Source organism: Lissotriton helveticus, chromosome 8 (genome assembly GCF_964261635.1).
Source record: "Lissotriton helveticus chromosome 8, aLisHel1.1, whole genome shotgun sequence".
Lineage (NCBI taxonomy): Eukaryota > Metazoa > Chordata > Amphibia > Caudata > Salamandridae > Lissotriton > Lissotriton helveticus.
The window spans coordinates 978,004,969-978,030,499 of NC_136069.1; the positions used below are offsets into that span (position 1 = coordinate 978,004,969).

The following is a 25,531-nucleotide window of genomic DNA, read 5'->3' on the forward strand; positions in this document are numbered from 1 at the left end:
GCAGCTCGGCACAGCAAGATGGCTTGCAGCGCTTTGCTGCGTCATTATCTTGTAAATATGCCCCTTAGAGTTCAGCAGCCTCTGTCACAAGCATGACAGATACCTATTTGCAGTATTGCAAATGTCATAGGATATAATGCACTTGCATTAGGGTGGAAGGTATTTCCAACTCATTTGTGACGGAGTATCCCGGCCACCAATCTCTAAATCAGGCACTTAGATTACTCACTGGTACAGTTTCTAATACTAAAGTAAAAGCATAGATAATGCAATACATCAGTCCCTATTCACAAAGGTAAAATGAGACGAAAGTTTAACTTTACAACTTTTGGTATTCACATTTACTACTCGTTAATGCCCTTTGGGAATACCCCAAGTCGTAAAGTTCAACGTTTGGTATTCACTAAGGGCATTTACAAGTAGTAAATGGCTTTTGTAAATGCCAAAAGTCATAACGTTAGACTTGTGCCTCAGTTTACCTTTGTGAATCGGGCCCATCAAATGTAACATAACCAGGAGTTGCCTATATCCATTTTTGGGAAGATTTGAAAGTCTAATTTGCGAGTTCTTTGTCCTGACCCTGAAGAAATTGGAGGGGTTCGGGTTCAAATTGCTATATGAATTAGGTTATTGTACACTGTTCTGTTGTCCAGGCTTTGAACTGGGAGATAGTCACTGACGAATGGATTCCACATTGCTGCAAGGCAGAGTGGGCCATTGTCTTTCCCCTTTCTAATAGCAATTGTAACAGAGAACAAACATTTGTGTCCATTTTTCGGGGATAGGGATTAGCATTAGAAGGGCAAACATAGATTGTCATATGTGGACTATCTCTTCACTGCAGATGCAATGGATTGTGTATCGGTTATAACACTGCCACGTGCTCAACGGAAAGAGACAGACAACTTAAGTAGCTGAGAGCACAATAACAGATACATTGCTGGTGCTTGAAAGAATTATAGAAGAGCAAATCCCCTAAACCACATAGGATTGCTTCCAGAAGCATTTTAGTTATTCACATTACAAACAAATATAAATATAAACATTGTACAGAGTATGTAAAAGAGTTCACAGGAGAATAGAGAACTCTCCTCCCTATGCCCTTATGTGAAATGTTCATGATAAGTACTAGCAGACATACAGTAAGCTTGGCAGAAAAGGGGAAAGGGGGAACACAGAATATAAGCTATAGTAACACCTGCTTGATAAAGGCAGAATTAGGTAATTTGATTGACTAAAAGAACTTGTGATTCCTAGTCTACATTATGATTATGAATATAATGGCGAAATTCTGGCCAGACCTCCCACTAAAACGAAAAAGCCAAATAGGCAATTGTATATGAAATAAAAGAATAACAGGCATGAATAACTGTTTTTTTGCAGAGCCTAAATAGATGGGCAATAGTTGTAATGCTGGTGAATAAAGCGACTGTAATGAGATCGGGTTCAAGATATAAAAATAAGGAACAGTGTGATTTCTAGAATTCAATCCATTACACCTGGGTAGTGGAAACATATAGGGAAGGAGGAAGTAGGAAAATGGGATATACATCATTAAGAAGGAGAGATGAAACAGAAGTTAATGTTGCGAGGTATTTTATTTATTTTATTTTATAAAGATTAATATAGCGCGAACAAGATCCCGAAGGATATCAGAGCGCTTTACAAAAGGATGGGAGGGAGGTAATAAATGCAATATCGACATCAAGTGGGAATAACAAACAAGAATAATCACACGATTACAAGACAAAGGGGTCAAAGGCAAGTAATACAATAGACATGTACATAGGAGGCTACGAGGAGGGCACACGATAAGGTAAAGAAGAGCAGCATCAACTGAGGGTCTAATGGTTGTAGGATCAATGACTTAGCGCAGATGATCCTAACCCAATTAAGGTAAGAACATGGAGGAGATTCTGCGTACTTCTGGTGGAAGAGAGTTCTATATCTTAATGGCAGCGCCGGAGAAGGCACCGTGGCAGGTTCCCTTTTTGCTAAAGACGCGTGGTATCAAGAGGAAAGAGTTAGCCCTTCTTGAGGCTCTACCACCACAGGATAATTCAAAATTTTGCGCTAGGTACCAGGGAGTTTTGAAATGGAGGGCTTTGTGCACCAGAACGGCAATCTTTAACTGAATTCGAGCTTCGTAGGGCAACCATTTAACCCTTTGGTTGCGGGGGTTATTCCCCCGCTGTGCTGGGGGGAGCGCACAGCGCCCCGTGCAGATGACGAGCTCAGCTCGTCATGAGCCACGGTGCTCATGTGCTGATGACGAGCTGAGCTCGTCACGGCCACACCAGTTTCCTTAGAACGCTCAGCACAGCGGGGGAATTATCCCCGTGTGTGAGCGTTCTAACGGCCATGACGAGCTCAGCTCGTCATCAGCACACGAGCACCGTGGCTGATGACGAGCTGAGCGCGTCATCAGCATGGGAGGGGTTAAGCAATTTTAGGACTGGGGATATGTGGGCATTTCATTTGGAACCTGCAATCAGTCATGCTGCGGAGTTCAGTGGTGCGCTTAGTGGAGCCAGTGTGTATTTGGAGAGGTCACAAAGTATAGCTCTGCCATAGTCTAGCCTCGGCAAAACAAGCGCTTGTACCACCTGCTTGAAATCAGTTAGTGGAAGGAATGGTTTGATGTTTCTGAGTGTCCCCATCGAGTGATTAGCCCCCTTACACACATTGCTGATATGAATCTTCATGTTAAGGTGCTTGTCAAGAGTGATTCCGGGAGATTTGGCTGAGTCTATAATGAGGGGGAGCAGTTGAAAGCAGTGAGGTGATTCAACCAAAGATCTACCTTGGGGGTGTGGTTCGGAAGAGAGATGAGAAGAACTTCTGTTTTGGAGGTGTTGATCAGGAGATGAGGTATGACGTGTATGAGATATCTAATGAAATGCTACATTGAGAAGAATTGGGGAGTAAAGAGCTTCTTGGTGGAAAATGCCCAGGGCATGAGTATATTGTGTACTGAGTGAGCTGATTAAACCTACATTTCTATATTGTTATGACAAGTTTTAGCAAAACCGATAGGCCAATGTTTTTTGTCAATGCTATGCAGCATCTGCAAAAAGCAAAATGCTGTTTGCTGATACCATACAGCATCAGCGACAAAAGAGAAAATAAGGTGTGATGACACACTGCTATGGCTGGCCACGTCATTTTGTAGAAGTGCATGCGTGGTGACATGTCCATGTGCATGGGGCCTATAAAATGATGTAGGTATAATTTTTTAATGCATGAATGCCACTTAGATTAGTAAATGAAAAAATATGACAGTTAATTGCCGCCAAAGTGCTTTTGTGATAGCGGAATGAGCCAACACCAAACAGCAGTTGCCGGGCCCTTCATAAAAATAATTTTAAAAATGTAACTGACTTAGAGGGGGTGGAAGCAATGGAGAAGCAGTTAGGAGGAAGTGCTCCGAGGCGTGGGTGGGGGTGAGGGAGCAACAGAGCTGCTTGAAATCACTGGCTTTTAGAGAGGACAGGAACAAATGCCATCTACCACCCTCCCAAAAAAGTCAAATTAAATGAAAAGATTTTTTTGAGGACTGTGAGTACTAGTGGAGCAACGGAAGAGTGGATGGAGGTGGTAAAGGGAAAGCAATGGGGGGTGGGTGTTAGAAGGAAGGTAAGCAGCACAGATAGAGTGAGAGAGAGAGCGAGAGAGAGAGAAAGAGAGAAAGAGAGAGCGAGAGTGAGAGAGAGAAAGAGAGAGAGGGGGGGAGGGCAGGAAAACACATGCACTTTCATCTTGTTGACCTATTGGCTTTGCCAATATTTTTTGTAAATGCTATGCAGCATCTGCAAAAAGCTAAATGCTGTTTGCTGATACCGTAAGGCATCAGCGGCAAAAGAGAAAGGTGTGATGACACGCTGCTTTTGCTGGCCACGTCATTTTGTAGAAGTGCATGCGTGGTGACAAGTCTATGTGCATGGGGCATATGGAATGATGCAGGTATAAATTTTTAATGCGTGAATGCCACTTAGATTAGTAAGTGAAAAAAATATGACAGTTAACTGGTGCCAAAGTGCCTTTGGGATAGCGTAGTGAGCCAGCACCAAACAGCAGTTGCCGGGCCCTTCATAACAAGAATTTAAAAAAATCAAATGACTTGGAGGGGGTGAGAGCAATGGGGAAGCTGTTAGAGGGAAGCAATACGAGGCGTGGGTGGGGGGTGAGGAAGCAACAGAGCTGCATTAAATTACTGGCTTTTAGAGAGGACAGGCACACATGTAATGTATCTACCACCCTCCCCAAAAAGTCAAATTAAATGAAAAGATTTGTTGTGAGGACTGTGAGGAGTAGTGGAGCAACGGAAGAATGGATGGAGGCGGTAAAGGGAATGCAATGGGGGTGGGTGTTAGAAGGAAGGTAAGCAGCACAGGTAGAGAGAGTGAGAGAGAAAGAGAGAGAGAGAGAGAGAGAGAGAGAGAGAGAGAGAGAGAGAGAGAGAGAGAGAGAGAGAGAGAGAGAGAGAGAGACGGCAGGAAAACACATGCACTTTCATGGAGTGCTTAATTAAACACAAAAAAGAAGTCCCCTTAAAGTGAACAGTGGAAAGATACAAGTCATCCTATCAAAAGTATGGTAGAGAGGATATGCTCCAGGGGACAGACATGCAAGAAGAGGAGGGGAAGCTATTAAAATAAGAAGAAATTAATAAGATTGTCAATAATGTTAACCAACGGTAAGCAATAGTTGTTCTCTACACCCTCTGTACATTTTTGGTATGGGCCACAAGATGCTTTCACCTACAGATAATTAAATGCTAAAAGTTTTAAAATGTTGGTGCTTCACCAAAGGTCGGTACTATTTTGCAGCCCAATAAACTGTAACTTTGAACGCACTACTGTCCAAACTCTGACAAACATCTAATTTGAACTGTATTAGCAGTCCTTATAAACAATGGCTATTTCTAACACAGCTGGCTTCTACTGTCTTGAGAGTGCTATAGAACAGAGAGATGCGTAAGTGTTTTGAATAACTCACTCGCTCAGTCATAACCTTAACTCCATTGTACCTCAGCAATATTTCACACTCCAGAAACAAAATAAGAGATAAATGTTTACCTAGTGACACTCTAGCTGGAACAGCTCTTCTGTCAATCCAGAAGGAAACCCATGAAAGCATAACCATGAGGATAGCCGGGAAGTAGGATTGCAACACAAAGAAGAAGATGTGCCTTCTGAGGATGAAATTGATGAAGAGCCTGTTGTACCAACCTGTATGAAATATACATGAGGAGAAACATGTCATATATTAATCTTAAGGCTATCAAGCATATTCCTAGTGTTTCTGATATAAGCACTTAACAAATATTATCATTGTAAATAATTTCCAATCAGAGCTTCGGTGCCATGTGCCTTTTGCACCAGAATTAACAAATTTACATTTTATATTATTTGTCCTGTGAAACTAGAAAACGTTGTGCCCTCTTCTGATTCTGGGAACATTACTACATATGTGAATCACTGTAACATATGGAAAAACCAAAGGAAATGATGGACGGAGCGTTGACAATACAAGCACTCAGCCCCAGTCAACTGATCTGGGTTTAATCCATCACCATTCTTTAGCCCACTCTGCCACCCCAGTTCAGACATGGCCATACGCAAATCAGTCTGACCTTGTGACTCATGGGAACAGTCCAGCCCGAACTGCCAAGCCATGCCTTCCCTGGACCGGAAACAAGCTACCGAGGACCGGTTTCTGGCATTTCAGCCTTCTTCAGCCCGGCTTGCTTGAATCCAGTGGCAAAGTGAGCAAGGGACTCACGTCTGAGCATACCCTGCCAACTTATGGTGAACAAATAAAAACCAAAGGAAATGATGGACGGAGCATTGACAATACAAGCACTCACCCCCTGTCAACTGATCTGGGTTTAATCCATCACCGTTCTTTAGCCCACTCTGCCATCCCAGTTCAGACATGGCCATATGCAAATCAGTCTGACTCTGTGCCTCATGGGAACAGTCCAGCCCGAACTGCCAAGCCATGCCTTCCCTGGACCGGAAACAAGCTACCGAGGACCGATTTCTGGCATTTCAGCCTTCTTCAGCCCGGCTTGCTTGAATCCAGTGGCAAAGTGAGCAAGGGACTCACGTCTGAGCATACCCTGCCAACTTATGGTGAACAAATAAAAACCAAAGGAAATGATGGGCGGAGCGTTGACAATACAAGCACTCACCCCCAGTCAACTGATCTGGGTTTAATCCATCACCGTTCTTTAGCCCACTCTGCCACCCCAGTTCAGACATGGCCATATGCAAATCAGTCTGACCCTGTGCCTCATGGGAACAGTCCAGCCCGAACTGCCAAGCCATGCCTTCCCTGGACCGTAAACAAGCTACCAAGGACCGGTTTCTGGCATTTCAGCCGTCTTCAGCCCGGCTTGCTTGAATCCAGTGGCAAAGTGAGCAAGGGACTCACGTCTGAGCATACCCTGCCAACTTATGGTGAACAAATAAAAACCAAAGGAAATGATGGACGGAGCGTTGACAATACAAGCACTCACCCCCAGTCAACTGATCTGGGTTTAATCCATCACCGTTCTTTAGCCCACTCTGCCACCCCAGTTCAGACATGGTCATATGCGAATCAGTCTGACCCTGTGCCTCATGGGAACACTCCAGCCCGAACTGCCAAGCCATGCCTTCCCTGGACCGTAAACAAGCTACCGAGGACCGGTTTCTGGCATTTCAGCCGTCTTCAGCCCGGCTTGCTTGAATCCAGTGGCAAAGTGAGCAAGGGACTCACGTCTGAGCATACCCTGCCAACTTATGGCGAACAAAGAAAAACCACAGGAAATGATGGACGGAGGGTTGACAATACAAGCACTCACCCCCAGTCAACTGATCTGGGTTTAATCCATCACCGTTCTTTAGCCCGATCTGCCACCCCAGTTCAGACATGGCCATATGCAAATCAGTCTGACCCTGTGCCTCATGGGAACAGTCCAGCCCGAACTGCCAAGCCATGCCTTCCCTGGATCGGAAACAAGCTACCGAGGACCGGTTCCTGGCAGTTCAGCCTTCTTCAGCCCAGCCAGCTTGAGTCCAGTGGCAAAGTGAGCAAGGGACTCACGTCTGAGCATACCCTGCCATCTTATGGCGAACAAATAAAAACCAAAGGAAATGATGGACGGAGCATTGACAATACAAGCACTCACCCCCAGTCAACTGATCTGGGTTTAATCCATCACCGTTCTTTAGCCCACTCTGCCACCCCAGTTCAGACATGGCCATATGCAAATCAGTCTGTGCCTGTGCTTCATGGGAACAGTCCAGCCCGAACTGCCAAGCCATGCCTTCCCTGGACCGGTAACAAGCTACCGAGGACCGGTTTCTGGCATTTCAGCCTTCTTCAGCCCGGCTTGCTTGAATCCAGTGGCAAAGTGAGCAAGGGACTGACGTCTGAGCATACCCTGCAAACTTATGGCGAACAAAGAAAAACCAAAGGAAATGATGGACGGAGCGTTGACAATACAAACACTCACCCCCAGTCAACTGATCTGGGTTTAATCCATCACCGTTCTTTAGCCCACTCTGCCACCCCAGTTCAGACATGGCCATATGCAAATCAGTCTGACCCTGTGCCTCATGGGAACAGTCCAGCCCGAACTGCCAAGCCATGCCTTCCCTGGACCAGAAACAAGCTACCGAGGACCGCTTTCTGGCATTTCAGCCTTCTTCAGCCCGGCTTGCTTGAATCCAGTGGCAAAGTGAGCAAGGGACTCACGTCTGAGCATACCCTGCCAACTTATGGCGAAAAAAGAAAAACCAAAGGAAATGATGGACGGAGCATTGACAATACAAGCACTCACATCCCTGTCAACTGATCTGGGTTTAATCCATCACCGTTCTTTAGCCCACTCTGCCACCCCAGTTCAGACATGGCCATATGCAAATCAGTCTGTCCCTGTGCTTCATGGGAACAGTCCAGCCCGAACTGCCAAGCCATGCCTTCCCTGGACCGGAAACAAGCTACCGAGGACCGGTTTCTGGCATTTCAGCCTTCTTCAGCCCGGCTTGCTTGAATCCAGTGGCAAAGTGAGCAAGGGACTCACGTCTGAGCATACCCTGCCAACTTATGGCGAAAAAAGAAAAACCAAAGGAAATGATGGACGGAGCATTGACAATACAAGCACTCACCCCCAGTCAACTGATCTGGGTTTAATCCATCACCGTTCTTTAGCCCACTCTGCCACCCCAGTTCAGACATGGCCATATGCAAATCAGTCTGGCCCTGTGCCTCATGGGAACAGTCCAGCCCGAACTGCCAAGCCATGCCTTCCCTGGACCGGAAACAAGCTACCGAGGACCGGTTTCTGGCATTTCAGCCTTCTTCAGCCTGGCTTGCTTGAATCCAGTGGCAAAGTGAGCAAGGGTCTCACGTCTGAGCATACGCTGCCAACTTATGGCGAACAAAGAAAAACCAAAGGAAATGATGGACGGAGCTTTGACAATACAAGCACTCACCCCCAGTCAACTGATCTGGCTTTAATCCATCACGATTCTTTAGCCCACTCTGCCACCCCAGTTCAGACATGGTCATATGCGAATCAGTCTGACCCTGTGCCTCATGGGAACACTCCAGCCCGAACTGCCAAGCCATGCCTTCCCTGGACCGTAAACAAGCTACCGAGGACCGGTTTCTGGCATTTCAGCCGTCTTCAGCCCGGCTTGCTTGAATCCAGTGGCAAAGTGAGCAAGGGACTCACGTCTGAGCATACCCTGCCAACTTATGGCGAACAAAGAAAAACCACAGGAAATGATGGACGGAGGGTTGACAATACAAGCACTCACCCCCAGTCAACTGATCTGGGTTTAATCCATCACCGTTCTTTAGCCCGATCTGCCACCCCAGTTCAGACATGGCCATATGCAAATCAGTCTGACCCTGTGCCTCATGGGAACAGTCCAGCCCGAACTGCCAAGCCATGCCTTCCCTGGATCGGAAACAAGCTACCGAGGACCGGTTCCTGGCAGTTCAGCCTTCTTCAGCCCAGCCAGCTTGAATCCAGTGGCAAAGTGAGCAAGGGACTCACGTCTGAGCATACCCTGCCATCTTATGGCGAACAAATAAAAACCAAAGGAAATGATGGACGGAGCATTGACAATACAAGCACTCACCCCCTGTCAACTGATCTGGGTTTAATCCATCACCGTTCTTTAGCCCACTCTGCCACCCCAGTTCAGACATGGCCATATGCAAATCAGTCTGTCCCTGTGCTTCATGGGAACAGTCCAGCCCGAACTGCCAAGCCATGCCTTCCCTGGACCGGTAACAAGCTACCGAGGACCGGTTTCTGGCATTTCAGCCTTCTTCAGCCCGGCTTGCTTGAATCCAGTGGCAAAGTGAGCAAGGGACTTACGTCTGAGCATACCCTGCAAACTTATGGCGAACAAAGAAAAACCAAAGGAAATGATGGACGGAGCGTTGACAATACAAACACTCACCCCCAGTCAACTGATCTGGGTTTAATCCATCACCGTTCTTTAGCCCACTCTGCCACCCCAGTTCAGACATGGCCATATGCAAATCAGTCTGACCCTGTGCCTCATGGGAACAGTCCAGCCCGAACTGCCAAGCCATGCCTTCCCTGGACTGGAAACAAGCTACCGAGGACCGGTTTCTGGCATTTCAGCCTTCTTCAGCCTGGCTTGCTTGAATCCAGTGGCAAAGTGAGCAAGGGTCTCACGTCTGAGCATACGCAGCCAACTTATGGCGAACAAAGAAAAACCAAAGGAAATGATGGACGGAGCGTTGACAATACAAGCACTCACCCCCAGTCAACTGATCTGGCTTTAATCCATCACCGTTCTTTAGCCCACTCTGCCACCCCAGTTCAGACATGGTCATATGCGAATCAGTCTGACCCTGTGCCTCATGGGAACACTCCAGCCCGAATTGCCAAGCCATGCCTTCCCTGGACCGGAAACAAGCTACCGAGGACCGGTTTCTGGCATTTCAGCCTTCTTCAGCCCGGCTTGCTTGAATCCAGTGGCAAAGTGAGCAAGGGACTCACGTCTGAGCATACCCTGCCAACTTATGGCGAACAAAGAAAAACCAAAGGAAATGATGGACAGAGCGTTGACAATACAAGGACTCACCCCCAGTCAACTGATCTGGGTTTAATCCATCACCGTTCTTTAGCCCACTCTGCCACCCCAGTTCAGACATGGTCATATGCAAATCAGTCTGACCCTGTGCCTCATGGCAACAGTCCAGCCCGAACTGCCAAGCAATGCCTTCCCTGGACCGGAAACAAGCTACCGAGGACCGGTTTCTGGCATTTCAGCCTTCTTCAGCCCTGCTTGTTTGAATCCAGTGGCAAAGTGAGCAAGGGACTCACGTCTGAGCATACGCTGCCAACTTATGGCGAACAAAGAAAAACCAAAGGAAATGATGGACGGAGCGTTGACAATACAAGCACTCACCCCCAGCCAACTATATAGGCGCAGGTAACATTGCAACCTTTCACCTATATTCTTCAATACATTACATACATTACGGTTCATATGGACTGACCTTTTACCTAGATACAACACTGCATTCAGAAAACGTGTTTCCCCCTAGTTCGAATCTCATACATTATGCATGAGGCTTCTTGGAAGCATAGCAAAACTGACAGCAGAACTGACATCTCCTGTATAATATCTCTATATAAAGTTCAGGCCAGATGGCATCCTTTAGGCTGACACAGTAATACAGCAATGTAGGACTCCTGGGGAGACCTGTGGGTATATAAAATGATGACTTGCTTAGAAAGATAGAGGAGACCAAGACTTCCCGGCTGTCACACTGACCAGAGACGCTGAGGCTCCTGCATTCAGACGCTCCAGCTCGCAGTGGTCTAAAATCCCTTGCGGGATGTCCAACTCGAGACCAGGATGGAGGCCCATATTCTCTCATTCTCAGTTAATGGTGTTGACTGGATCCTAGAGGGATTCTTGGCATAACACCTACACAGATGCTAGGTACATTTAGGTACTTCTAGTTAAGGAGGGATCGTAGGAGTGCACACTTTTTATCATGTGTTTTATTTACTTGTATGTATTCATGATTGTTGCAAGATGGTAGAACTATACCATCCATTTACTTTCTTAGTGCTACTAATCATATATCCCTGCTACTACTCTCTAATGGTTGTTGCAGCTCATCTATTCTACATTAGAATAATAGCTGTTCAATAAATTCTTATTGAAATGCTCAGCCTGTTTATTCAGTGTATCTCTGAGACAAACAAAGTGAGCCCGAGTGACTAAGCAAAAAGTAGGATGTTGTTTCCACGATTCTGAGGGATCAGGGTTGTCATTTTCTGAGGTTGCCAGAATCTATTCTGTCCTTGTTAAGAGGAGATTATAGTGGCACTTTGAGCTAGCTGATACAGACAGGCCAACGTATCCGGTGGGGGTGCATGGAATCAGCCAACCACCAATCCCATAGTTTACACTTGTTATCCAAACACGCAGATCCTGTATAGATTATATAGGAACTACACGACATGGCGCCGCAAATGTTGGTTGGGTACTTATTTAACAGTAGAATCTGAGTAGTTCAGTCGTGCAATTCTCAGAGACCCCTACTCACAAAACACCAGAGATGTCTGGAGTAGGTGGGCACAAACTCCGCCACAGGTGAGTAGGATAAAAAATCCTATGTATTGGCTGTTGGTTAATCAAGCTTGAAGTACATGTTGTTCCTAAATTGTCCATAAACACCTTATCTTAGTTTTCTTGAAAAATTTCTTCTTTACCGAATGACTGAGACCAGAGATAACATACTAGTAAATCTAAACCTCTCGGTGGAGAAGAAGATGCAGGTGCAATTCTGATTGCAGAAACGTATAGAAATACAATCACCTTAAAACTACTTGTGCATGGTGTAATAGCTAGGGGTGGCATATTAGCTTTCATGATTGCGGCACATGAACCAAACAGAACAGAGGTATTTTATTTGTGGGTTACATTCCCAGCAGCAAATGAAGGAACAAAAACATTTCACTCCTACACAGAAGGAGATGCACCAGCGGAGTATTGTCAGTTTGAGGATATTGAGGTTCTGCTCACATACCAGGAACACTTATACTGGTTTAAATGTGCCCTACCCCATATAAGAAGAAGTAAGACTCATCCAGCTCAAAGGAGAAGGGGTAACATGGCCGATATTAGCGGCCTACACCACATTCTGAATTTGAAACAATGCCAGTAGGAAACTTACTAACACAACACAAAGATTTAATTAAAATCTATAGAAACTTGACGGAATTTGTCATGAGGACACTTACAGTCCAACCAGCAATAGTTGTAATAAATTGAGCTCAAACTCAGGGTACACAAACTAAAATCACATCACAAACATTGCACGCGGTAATGGGCAAAATGCCCACAAAACGTGAACAAATGCCATTCTAGGTATCTCAGAAAATAACACAGCTGGAGGCTGTATTCCCGAATACTACCCCGTATGAAAAAAAACAGAATGCTAACAATCTGCTTGCTCATAGGGATAACACCACAAGTAGAAGATTGTACCACTTGGGGTACAGTCTTTACTGCCATTTATATGAGGACTCATGGTATCCCGTCATTAGCAGTGGTACCAGATGTATTCAGACAAATACAGAACGAGTATGAAGTGGAGCCTGCTCTGAACTTAGGAATTAAGTTACTAGGTAACTATGCCCAGGTATCAGCCATACTATTGGCTAATATTGAAGGGGAAGCAGATTCAATGGCTATCCACCAACACCTAAGGGAGTTCAGTCCTTTAGAACAGGAACACAAACTACCTAAAATAATTGAAACAGCATATGCAGAATTGGGCAGAGACAGTTTGGGTGGGAAAGCATTGAAACCACAACTGAAGGGCAGTCCTGAAAAGGACACTTCCAAGGAGACACCTGCTTCAAATAAGAAAAAGTGGGACATGAGCCCCCTGAAAAGAGGTATAACCTCAGGAATAGGGATAATTTTAAGAAACCTGACAGGTATCAGGATACTGATACACGTTCCTCTCATTCCTTTCGTGGTTCATCGAAAAACTTAGAGACGGAAAGACGGTCAGATAGATAAGAAGAGCGTACAAAGTCCAGCGACAAGCAGCCCACTCAAGATTATAATTCCAAAAAAGAAGATAAACCAAAGCAAAAGCCACAGTTCAAAAAGAAGAAGGTTGCAGGTCTAAAGATCAGACATGCTCAGAATTCTGAGGACTCGACTACTGAATGGGGAATGGGCTCTTACGATGCTGGACAGTGCGGCAGAAGTAACACTAGCTTGCCTGAACCTGATGGGATTTCTGGTGACAGCTGACTTGAATGATAATATCACAGTAGAAACACTTGCTACTAGGGTGAGTGTCTCACATAAGTTATATGAACTAATACTCCAATTGGAGGGGGACACATGTAGGACAGTTAGAGGTCTCTTTTGGTAGAACCTGATGTTTGGCTATGACATCTTGTTAGCTGGACGATGTTGGCCGCCAGCATTCGGCATGGATTGCCCTGAAGGAGAAACAGTAATTTTCCCGCCATTCTCAGACCATATAACCGGGCACTTACAACACACATATGCGCAGAAGTGGGTGGTAGCCCAGGCTCCGGCATTATACAAGAATCATGTTGGATGGGAAGAGGATTCAACCCACCACATTACTTAAAAAAATACTCCAACTGCTCAAAGGCAGTATCCTATAAAGCAAGAAGCTAAAAAACAGATCAGGGAGATCTTAGATCAACTTGAATATCAAGGGGTGATTGAAAATTGCATCTCATCAATGAACAATCCTTTGTTTCTGGTCATGAAACCTGACAATTCATATCATCTAGTTTTAGATTACAGACATTTAAACACTTACTCTAAGACATTTGTAGTCCAAAATGCACACAGTGCCACATTAATTAATAACATTGTGCAGAAAAAAAAGAAACAACACTTGATATCTCAAATGGATTTTTCTGCAAAAATATAGCACCCAAAAGCAGGCATCTAACGCCATTCTCAGCGCTAGGGTTGCAGTCGCAATTTTGTAGACTCCCCCAAGGGAATAAGAACAATCTGGGGTTGTTTTCCGCCAGGGTAACTGAGTTACTTCAGAATTTGGATGAAGAGGCATTGTCCTATGTGGATGATATTTATCTAACGAACGATGACCTAGAGGAACACTTGAACAGAGTGAATACCATAATTTTGGGGTTTACATCTGAGGGCTTCAAATTCAACTCTAAAAAAATCATACATTGCTCACCTCAGTTTCCTGTTTTTAAGATATGAGCTTTCAAGTGAAGGGAAAAGCCTGGCAGGCAATTTTTTTGAAAAATGTGCGCTGCTCCAACGTCCAAAATCATTAGGAAACGTACAATCAATCCAAGGATTCCCAAATTTTGGTAGAACATACACTTTAGATTACACAGAAAGAGTAAAACCCTGCTACGATTTAATAAAACCTGACTTTTCAGTTAGACAATGGGCACAGGAACACGCATATATCTTTTGGTCTCTACAAGCTGACATCTTTACTTCCAAACAATTACAGACACGCGTAAACGTATGCAACCTGGTGATCCGTATAGTTGCGGGTCAATCTGGGTACACCTATCTGACATATAATGAAGGTGAAACAGTACCAATTGCATACAAATCATATTTGTACACAATTGCTGAGATGCTCTTCGCATCCACAGATAAGATTCTGACAGCAGTACAGACTGCTGTAGTGAGAGAAAGAGCAATGGCTTAGGGGAAACAAATGATGGAAGTGACTCTGGTTCCAGCCTTAGAGACTGCAAGAAAGGCGAGCATTCCTAAAGCTAAAGCCTTACATCCGAGATGGATACAATGGGCTAATTCTCTGACTGAAACAGATGTACAATATAGGTATGACCCAAATCTAAAGCCACAAGAATTTCTGCAATACGAACAAGAATATCCTCTACCGAACGAAATTAAGCCTCTAGGTCAGTATGAATATATATTTAAACACACAGATCTGCTCAACTGGCCATAGGAAGCAAACAACAAAAATGTTGTGTCTACCAGCTAGGACACATAAACATTTGACTCATTTTGGCTCGTCGTGTGCTGGAAGAAATTCGCCCTTTTTTAAACAAGCTTAAATTTGGAACTCAAAAGAAAATTGACATTGACATTCCTTTCATTTATTGGGCATACATGGCCTTTTCATACTTATAGTGGTTCAGACTATAACTACGGACACTTTAGAGCTATGGCTTGCAATTTATTTTGATTTTTTTTACGTTTTTAGATGTTTTTAGACGTTTTAAACATTTTAGCAAAAGAAATGTTTTTAAACTTTGTGCGTACTCATATCTAGTTAGGATGGTAGTACAGTAATAGGTTACATATGTCATCCAGTTGGAAGAAGAGTGGGTGTTATAGTCCATATAGGTACTCGATATAGGTGCAACCTTTCACCTATATTCTTCCCTACATTACCTAGATAACGGCTCAGAGGAACTGACCTTTTACCCAGATACAACATTGCATTCAGAACGCGGGTTTCTCCCTAGTTCGAATCTCATAAATTATGCATGAGGTTTCTTGGAAGCACAGCAGGACTGACAGCAGGACGAACATCTCCCGTATAATATCTTTGTATAAAGTTCAGGCCACACGTCATCATTTAGGCCGACACAGTAACTCAGCAAGGTAGGACCCATGGGGAGACCTGTAGGTATATATACATCATGTCTTGCTTAGAAAGACAGAGAAGACCAAGACTTCCCGGCTGACACACTGACCAAAGACGCTGAGGCTCCTGCATGCAGATGCTCCAGCTCGCAGTGGTCTAACATCCCTCGCGGGGTATCCAACTCGAGACCAGGACTGGCCCATATTCTCTCATTCTCAGGTAATGGGGTTGACTAGATCCTAGAGGGATTCTTGGCATAACACCTACACAGTTGCCAGGTACATCTAGTTAGGGAGGCATCGTAAGAGTATGCATTTTTATCATGTGCTTTATATACTTGTATGTATTTATGATTGTTGCAAGACGGTAGAACTATACCATCCATTTACTTTCTTAGTGCTACTAATCATATATCTCTGCTATTCTCTAATGGTTGTTGCAGCTCATCTATTCTACACAAGAATAACAACTGTTCAATAAATTCTTATTAAAATACCCAGCCTGTTTATTCTGTGTATCTCTGAGACAAACAAAGTGAGCATGAGTGACTGAGCGACAGTTAGTATATTGTTTCCACAATTCTGAGGGATCAGGGTTGTCATGTTCTGAGGTTGCCAGAATCTATTCTCTCCTTGGTAAGAGGAGATTATAGTGGCACTGTAAGCTAGCTGACACAGACAGGCTAAATTATCCGGTGGGGGTGCACATAATCAGTCCGCCACCAATCCCACAGTTTATGTTATCCAAACGTGCAGATCCTGTATAGGTTATATACAAACTACACAACACCAGAATCCTCCCCGCTACAAGACAGGGACTTAGATGGAAATCTCCGGGAGAAATCCATATCGTTGGTATAGAAAAAACTAATCAATAACATGTCGGACCCCCTTAGAGCTAAATGGGAATACGATGTTGCAGGACTGGAGGACGAGGAATGGCTTGAAGCCTTAGCTTCTCCCAGAGAGACTGCCATCTCCTACAGGCTTAGGCTCATACAGCTGAAGATACTCCATAGAATATTCCTTCCGGGACCAATGTTGTTAAAGATGGGTTATAGCACTGAGGCCGGATGCATGAGGGGATGCGGGCAGGAGGGCACTTTTGTGCACGTACTCCGGGAATGTACGGTTATTCAGCGGTACTTTTCTGAATTGACGGAGTGTATGGAGCAAGTAATGGGCAACAAGATTGATTGTAACATCAAGCTGTGTCTCTGGAACATTTGGGGCCCTACAGACTTAAACACTAAAGAGAGAATGTGGCTGACACTTGGAATGATGATTGCTAAAATGAATATTGCAAGATTGTGTAAGGCACAGGAACCACCAACACTGCAACATGAGTAAAAGACATGGACTGGTGTATAGTGACAGAGAGGACTGTTTACGAATCCATGGGATGTCCCATTAAATGGACACACATTTGGGACAAATGGAATGAGTATAGGGGAGGAATTTGTGATCCTCCACAGCCTAGATGGAGTAGTGAACCTGGGTAGACCTGCCATAATTGGATCCAATGTAAATTGTTTGCAATAGGCTATGGACTCAGGTTTGTAGTTAACTTTTGTGCCAGCACAGCACCTTTGGACACCTGTGTCTGTACGATATCTATTTTGTATAACCTTGTCCTTAATAAAAAGTAAAAACAAAAAAGTGAGCAAGGGCTTCCGTATCAGACAGATTAAATATTTGGTGTATTAATTCTCCAAAATGGAGTGGGAGATTCGTGTTTAGCAGCGAATGTATCTCGCTCGCGGGTCTTTCCACCTGCAATTCAAAGGACTCTCAAGCCATCGTGAGAGCCACTTCTTGTTGAAACAATAGCACTTTGAGTCTGCTTAGTTTATTGAAATCTGTTTTCAAAGTTGGAATGGAAGGCCAAAGCAAACTATCTACAATCCCATGCGGGGTGGAAATAGAACATTGCTGCAACATGTAACTCATTGAGAAACTAAATACGGGATGCGAGCTCTCAAGCCACAGCAATCGTGGACATTCAAAATAAGATAACTACAGTTAGAAAGCAAAGTTAATACAGGAATAATATCCAGGACCGGGGGTACCTTTCATAAAACAAGCTAGATTAGGGGCCAAAACATTACAGGCTCCGTGAAGCTCAACTTGTTTAGAGACAAGGGAATTTCCTACTGTGAATCACAGTCGTCCCCTGTAAGAAAAATGTCTTTTTCTGTGCGTTGACATCTGTAAGCGAAAGGTAATGACCATAATTTGTTAATAAAATTATTGCCAAGGTGCTCATATCTCAAACGTGATGATGTTTCATGCATGCTGTGAACTGAAAAAGTGAGAAAGGCAGTGAAATAACCCCATGTATTAACAACACAGCTGAATCAGTCTCGGCTACCAAAACCGGTAACTGTTCTAATTGTTCAATATGTAGCAATGTGTATGTGGTGTCTTTCATGAACATTAATTTCTGTTAATCAATTAAATTAAACAGCAAAAACAGTGCAGATGCATTCAAATAATCCCACGGTACTTTTCCATTTTTTAGTGTTTGCAAAGTCCAAGCAAACTGCATTACAGAACGTAATGATTTTGACAATAATACAAAACAGACACCTCATGCTGAACAGTGTCAATGAGAATACACAACATTATCTAAAGTATATATAAGGGAAGACATTGTATTCATGCTATTATCTACTACTGCAAGGACTTTTTCTAAATTAGCTTGATCAGTTTGGCGCAGATGCACCACAGCTTCCCTCTGTGATAGTTTCCAAAATTCATTATATGCGTAATAAATAAAACGTTTTGTACGAGGGGACTTTGGACCTAAAAGAAAATCAGCCAAATCGATGTCACTGGACAAATGAGAAAGGTGTTTTTTCACAGACAACAGTGTTGTATGTTCCAACCATTGCTGACATAATTTACTACTGAATATGTGGTAACTGTATGAGAATGTGGGAAGCATGAATCAGGTCTACTGTGCGTAAAACCTTTTGTACTATTCGGAAAATGTATTGACATGCATTTGAAGTCGTCGGCCACATCAACCATCCTAAGGGGTCAATATTGGACGTGTTGAGTGTGCTTTTTTGAAATAAGACAGATAAGTCTTCAATGGTCGGATGTTGGGGGGTCCCTACTGGAAGAACTCTAAACCAAAATGTGTTGGGCCTCTAAACCATCATTGCTGTTCCACTCGGTTACTTTTATAAACCCAGAAATGAGTTTACACAATATATCAGTAACATACCCTGCTACATAGATTCACTTGTGATACCTCCCACGTGTAATTGGTTTGCTCCTTTAAGCGGTTGCAATGAAATCAATTGACAGGGGGAGGACGTTGTGTGTCCGCTAGACGGTAACCTTGACCGTATCCCTATTACTATTGTAAATATTAACTCAAGTGGTCTTTCATCACATGAGTTTTTAACCACTATGTCATGGAATGTTGCAGGGGTAAAAAATAAGATAAATGATAGAGAATGGCTTAAAACAATACAGGATTGCACTTTAATTTTGCTACAAGAAACACTGCATACAGAATCTTTCTTTCTTAATGGCTTTAAAACGATCTCCACACAAGCGATTCCCTTAAAGGCAGGAAGAACAAAAGGAGGCTTAGCGGCCTTAATTTCAGTATCTTGGCCATTAATTTTACGGAAAGTTAATATTAAATCACAGTTCTTTCAGATTTTATATCTCTGCACAAAAGGGAAACAGAGTATAGTTTTAATCAATTTTTATAATAATGTTTTGATAGCACAAGACATATGGAAATTATGTCATTGTAAGAAGGGCTAGATGAATTTTTAAAGGGCCCGGGGGAAGATTACTAGCTAATTTTGGCTGGTGATTTTCATTGTGAAAAGTGCCAAATCCCAACTGGGGAACAATGTGGTCATAGTGATGAATGTAGAGAGCCAAGCTCTCACTTCCCTCATAACCCATTTGGAGAAGCAATTAATACTGTTATATATAAATATAAACTAGAAATTATGGAGTTAGACGAACAGGAGGGAGAAATTATTATTCAAACGTATGCAGGAGCAACATCCTCATCAAACATTGATTATGCCCTAGTATCAGGCAATTGCAAGGGACTAGTGGAAAAATGTTACATTCAGGCCAGTCCGGTTAGTGACCACCATCCATTATTTTGAACTTTGAAACTAAGACTGCCCCAACAAGAAAAGGTGCGAGTATTCTCTGTTGATATTAAAACACAAGGAGAAAAAGGAATTTAAAATCAAATGGTCAGGTTTTAACCCTACAATATTTATGGTAAATATATTCGAAAAAAAAACAAACCAATATTTACATTTCTCCCTGGATAGATTCTTCTTAAATATAGATATAGTAAGTGCATTTTACAATATTACCGCTGCAATCTCTGGATATCTGAAAATATATATATATTTTTAAATAGCGATCATGACCCTAGATGGTTTGATCAGCATTGCTCAAATTTAAATAAGGAATTAAAGGAAGCGTTAAAAGCAAGACCTAGAGATAGAGAAAGGGTCTGTACATTACGGAAAAACTACAAACAAACGTTAAAAACAAGAAAAATGGAAATCCGGGAGAGGGCAAGGGAAAAACTGATTCAAGCAGCCGAGACACATGAACCAAATCTGTTTTGGAAAACAATAAATCAACCTTTTTTTCAAGGATATATCAGTGGCAAAGATAGAAACATTAGTAACTCCAGATGAATGGTTGATGCACTTTGAGCAAATTTTTAACTCTAATAATGAGACCCTCGCGAAAGATGTTAATAGTAATCTCATTCTAGTTGATTTTGTTAAGACAGCACCCATTACCTTATATGAAATTAAAACTGCCCTAAGAAAAAGTGAAAATGGTAATGCTGCAGGCCCGGACGGGGTGCATATTGATGTTTTTAAATCTAACATACATTATTGGGGATGTATGACGTTACAACGCATACTTTTACCACGCCTACCATTACCACGCATTTTTTACAACGCAGGATCCATTACAACGCATACCATTACAACGCATGTATTTACAACGCAGGTACCTTTACAACGCATACCATTACAACGTAAGTATTGGTAAGTATATAATATTTTTTTAAATGTAATTTAATTAAAATTAATATAATGTAATTTAATTTAATTTAATTAATGTAATTTAATTTAATTTAATCAATTTAATTTATTGTAATTTAAATTTAATTATATTTACTTTTTACCCTGTACCCCTTTACCCAAAAACCCAAAACTGACCCTGAACCCTAAAAATACCCCTTTACCCAAAAACCCAAAACTGACCCTAAACCCTAAAAATACCCCTTTACCCAAAAACCCAAAACTGACCCTGAACCCTAAAAATACCCCTTTACCCAAAAAACCCAAAACTGACCCTAAACCCTAAAAATACCCCTTTACCCAAAAACCCAAAACTGACCCTGAACCCTAAAAATACCCCTGTACCCCAAAAACCCAAAACTAACCCTGAACCCTAAAAATACCCCTTTACCCAAAACTGAAAACTGACCCTGAACCCTAAAAATACCCCTTTACCCAAAAACTGAAAACTTACCCTGAACCCTAAAAATACCCCTTTACCCAAAAACTGAAAATTGACCCTGAACCCTAAAAATACCCCTTTACCCAAAAACTGAAAACTGACCCTGAACCCTAAAAATACCCCTTTACCCAAAAACTGAAAACTGACCCTGAACCCTAAAAATACCCTTTTACCCAAAAACTGAAAACTGACCCTGAACCCTAAAAATACCCCTTTACCCAAAAACTGAAAACTGACCCTGAACCCTAAAAATACCCCTTTACCCAAAAACTGAAAACTGACCCTGAACCCTAAAAATACCCCTTTACCCAAAAACTGAAAGCTGACCCTGAACCCTAAAAATACCCCTTTACCCAAAAACTGAAAACTGACCCTAAACCCTAAAAATACCCCTTTACCCAAAAACTGAAAACTGACCCTGAACCCTAAAAATACCCCTTTACCCAAAAACCCAAACTTATAATATTTTTAATAAAATGATATACTTACCAATACTTACGTTGTAATGGTATGCGTTGTAAAGGTACCTGCGTTGTAAATACATGCGTTGTAATGGTATGCGTTGTAATGGATCCTGCGTTGTAAAAAATGCGTGGTAATGGTAGGTCGTTGTAAAAGTTGCGTTGTAAAGGTTGTATACCATTATTGGGCACCAATTTTATTAAGTGTTTTTAATGCTACATTAGGAGTGTTACCTGCAACCTGGGTGGAGAGCATCATTGTCTCTATTTTTAAAAAAGGTGACAGAGGGAAAGCAAAACACTACCAACCCATATCCCTTCTCGAATCAACATCCAAATTGATGGGAAGAATCAAGTTATAAAGATTGGAATCCTGGGCAAGCAAGAATAATGTCCTACCCGATCCAGTATGGATTTAGAAGGGGTATATGGACGGTAGAGCAATGCGTAAACCTTGAGTTATTAAAAGGGAAATATACTCTTGTCAAAGAAGGTCACTTGCATCTCTGTTTCATCTACCTCACTAGTGCCTTTGATCTAGTTAATCATGCTAAATTATGGCAAACGCTGCAAGGGATGAGTGCACCACATAAAATCATAATCTATCTATCAAAAATATATTCCTTTTTAACTTCAAGAGCTCGCTTTGGCCCAAAAGGCGAATGAATTTCTGATTTTAGAGTTACCCGTGGGGTACGGCAAGGTTGTGTCCTTGTGCCCCTTTTATTTATCTCTATATTAACAATGTCAACCTATTCCTGCAGAGTTTAAGTGCTGTTGCCCCTAGAGTGGGTACACATGTAACCCCAGTACTCTTATATGCAGACGATGCAGTCCTATTATCAAGGACTGCAAATGGGGTCCAGTGCTTAATAGAACATTTCACACAATTCATAACTGCAAAATACTTAAATCTGATTCTTAGAAAAACCTTAGTCATGACCTGTGGGAAAAGCAGAGTAAAGAGTAGGCAACATCACTTGGATGGCATCCGCATTAAAAGAATAACATCTTTCTATTATTTAGGTATCCTTTTTAATGGAAACAGTATTTGGGGCACACACATTGATTTATGCAAGCTAAAGTTCTTAAGAGTGAGCGAGGGTATTTTTAGATTTGCTACAGAAATAGACAATAAGCATGTGAGGGTAATCCTTACACTATATAGGATTAAGTGTATAACAGGCTCGTGTTATGAAGCAGCACACTGAGGGAGAGCAAATACCACTCTTCTGCAAATCCAGGAAAATACATTTCTAAAAAGGGTCCTAGGTGTTCCCAATTCAACTGCCACATACATGGTCCATAAGGAGCTATGTGTACCTTACATTAGCGATATTATCAGAACGGCAGCCATCACGCTCTGGCATGGGATTTGTACCAAATACGAGACTAAGTTTACTGAGGAAATGATTAAGGATTGCATAGCCTTTCACTACAGCAAATAAATCCCCTGATTACAGTATATTTTTAACCTTTAAAAAAAATTGTAAGGTGGACACCGTTGTGCGTTAGATCATATTGCGAAGGCCCTCTCTGGATGGGTATTCAACCGTATCTTAACTCAGTAAAAAATGTGCAAAACTAATTTTATCTAACAAGGTTGAGGTTGGGCACCCTACACTACCAGATCGCATACCCTAGATTGGGAAAGTAGAGCCATAACCTCCCAAACTGTCCTTGTGATGGAATGTTCTCACAGACTACACTGCATTTTATACTTTTTTTGTAGTTTTTATCTGGATATTAGGAAATCTGTCATAAGACCTTTTCTTAGCTAACAGATTGTATTTTCATAAACCTGCTTTCAATTATATTTATAGCCTAGAAAATGTTAAAATCTGCATTGCAGTTATAGTCTGTATACTAATGTCAATCGGGAGAAGGAAGGATAATTCCCATCTGGGAGCCTTAACATATGAAAGCATGTAGGTTTCCTACTACTTTTCTTGGCTCCAAACATTCTGTTAAAAAACTCGATTTTGCTCTGTTTGCATGTACTTTACCCCTCCAGATATCTGTCTACATAATTATGGTGACTATCAATTGAGATGAAGTATTATTGCACTTTGTATTGTGACTACGAGTTTAAGTTTACATAATCATTGCCTATTTAAGGTAAGATGTTTTTTATATTCTTTTAGTCAGAGTATTAGTTGGTATTGAATTGTCTTTTAGCAAGTGTATTTTTTTTAATGTTACCGTGATTATTAAATGCGTGGTCACGGGTATAGATAATCAAAGAAGGATTGTTAACATGTATTGCTGTTTTTATGATTAGAATGCTTTTATGGTTGCGTATTATATACCTAATATAGCTTTAAAATGAATGAAATGAAGACAGATAGATAAGACTTCAATGGTGTAGTTGGTGTGTTTTTGCCAAGCATCATATGGAGTCAGTAATGGAATGGAGGGAATATTGAGATTTTTGGCAATGCCTTTCTTTCCCACAGGTTTTTTCCACAAACTAAAGAAGAAACCTTTTTATTAGGAGACTCATTTTGTTTCTCCCAATGCTACTTACGAGGATAGGGTGCGCCTTAGCGTGCGCATACCGTCCCGTGAGTACCTCAAGGTCCTGACGAATACCTGTTAAATCTGACACATAGGTAGAAACATGTAGACCAAACCTTTTATCCTACACGCCAATTAGTTTTCACCGACAGCTCTCCTAATCGAGCAACAGGTGCCCTTTTCTTTTAATTATATCCGCAACACCCCAGAATAAATTACGTAAGTGGGCAGTTCCGGACATTTTTAATAACACTTAGTCTTTTTTCCTTTTCACATATAAAAAACAAAACCAGCTCCACTGTAATCAGGTGTCGCAGCACACCTGGATGGCATTCGGCTGTACGGGTGGGACCCCGATGATGAAGCATGTCACCAACTAGGTTGGTGAGTGAGGGGTCTTCTTAAGGACAAAGGATGTCCTCATTTTGGATTGTGGCTAACACACAAACTCGCCTCTACTGAGTCTAAGTGTATATCCCCCCGGGTGTAACTCCCTCTTTGTTGTTTATTGTTTAATGCCTAAACTGAAACAAGTCGTCTGTTGTACCATGTCATTTAAAAATAAGATTTGAGACGGTATCAGACATGCACAATGTGAAGCTTCAGTGCCCTGCACTTGCCAATCCTTGGTACCCCAGACGGATCAATCATGTCCTTCCAATGCTCATAACCCTAAATGGATAAATAATTCCTGAAGGATATGGAGTAAACCAGTTTAGTCTGTGTCAACATAAATTTAATTTGGAGCGGCATCTTCAATTTATAAAAATAGGATTGTGGGTCAGACAGATTGTAACCAGAAAAATACACAAATTTACTTTGTTGGGTCTTCGAACTACCCTGTAATGGTGTTGGGCAATGCTCCAATTGGGTATAATTAAAAAATAGTCTCTGTGTTCTTGTCTTGTGCAAGAATTGATGGCCATATTGTTGATAACAAAATAAGTCTGCGTAATTAGAAGAATTTAAATACAAATTTTATGTGTCAAATGCAGCATAATATTTTAAATCAGAGAATAACGAATGAACGGCATGAACATCCTAGTCATCAGAATGGATGCCAGGCAAAGCCACATCTCCTAAGGAAACGTGGAAGAGGTATGGAATGCTCAAAATTTCTGTCGGATCTTGTATATCATAAGCAACTTTATCCCAGATGATAGCGGGCACTAGGTGGCGCACAACCAAAATGGCCACACACCTGTGAGGCTCTTGCCACTTAGAGGCATGAACCATCAATAATCCTGCTTACAGCTGAATATTCTCCTCCTATAATGCTTGCCGCCTGCTCCTAAACATCTCCCCCAGCTCCGTGCCGAGTTTCATTGTACTCGGATACTCCTGGACTGC

At 42.3% G+C, this 25,531-nt stretch overlaps 1 protein-coding gene across 1 annotated transcript in view; it reads right to left on the reverse strand.

The window, feature by feature from the left end:
* The window catches only part of GABRR3 (gamma-aminobutyric acid type A receptor subunit rho3), a 964,887-nt gene that overhangs the window by 329,153 nt on the left and 610,203 nt on the right, over positions 1-25,531 (reverse strand). The window contains exon 6 of the mRNA XM_078657818.1: positions 5,079-5,231. Coding sequence (XP_078513944.1) covers positions 5,079-5,231 — 153 coding nt within the window. The remainder of the gene's footprint in view (positions 1-5,078; positions 5,232-25,531) is intronic.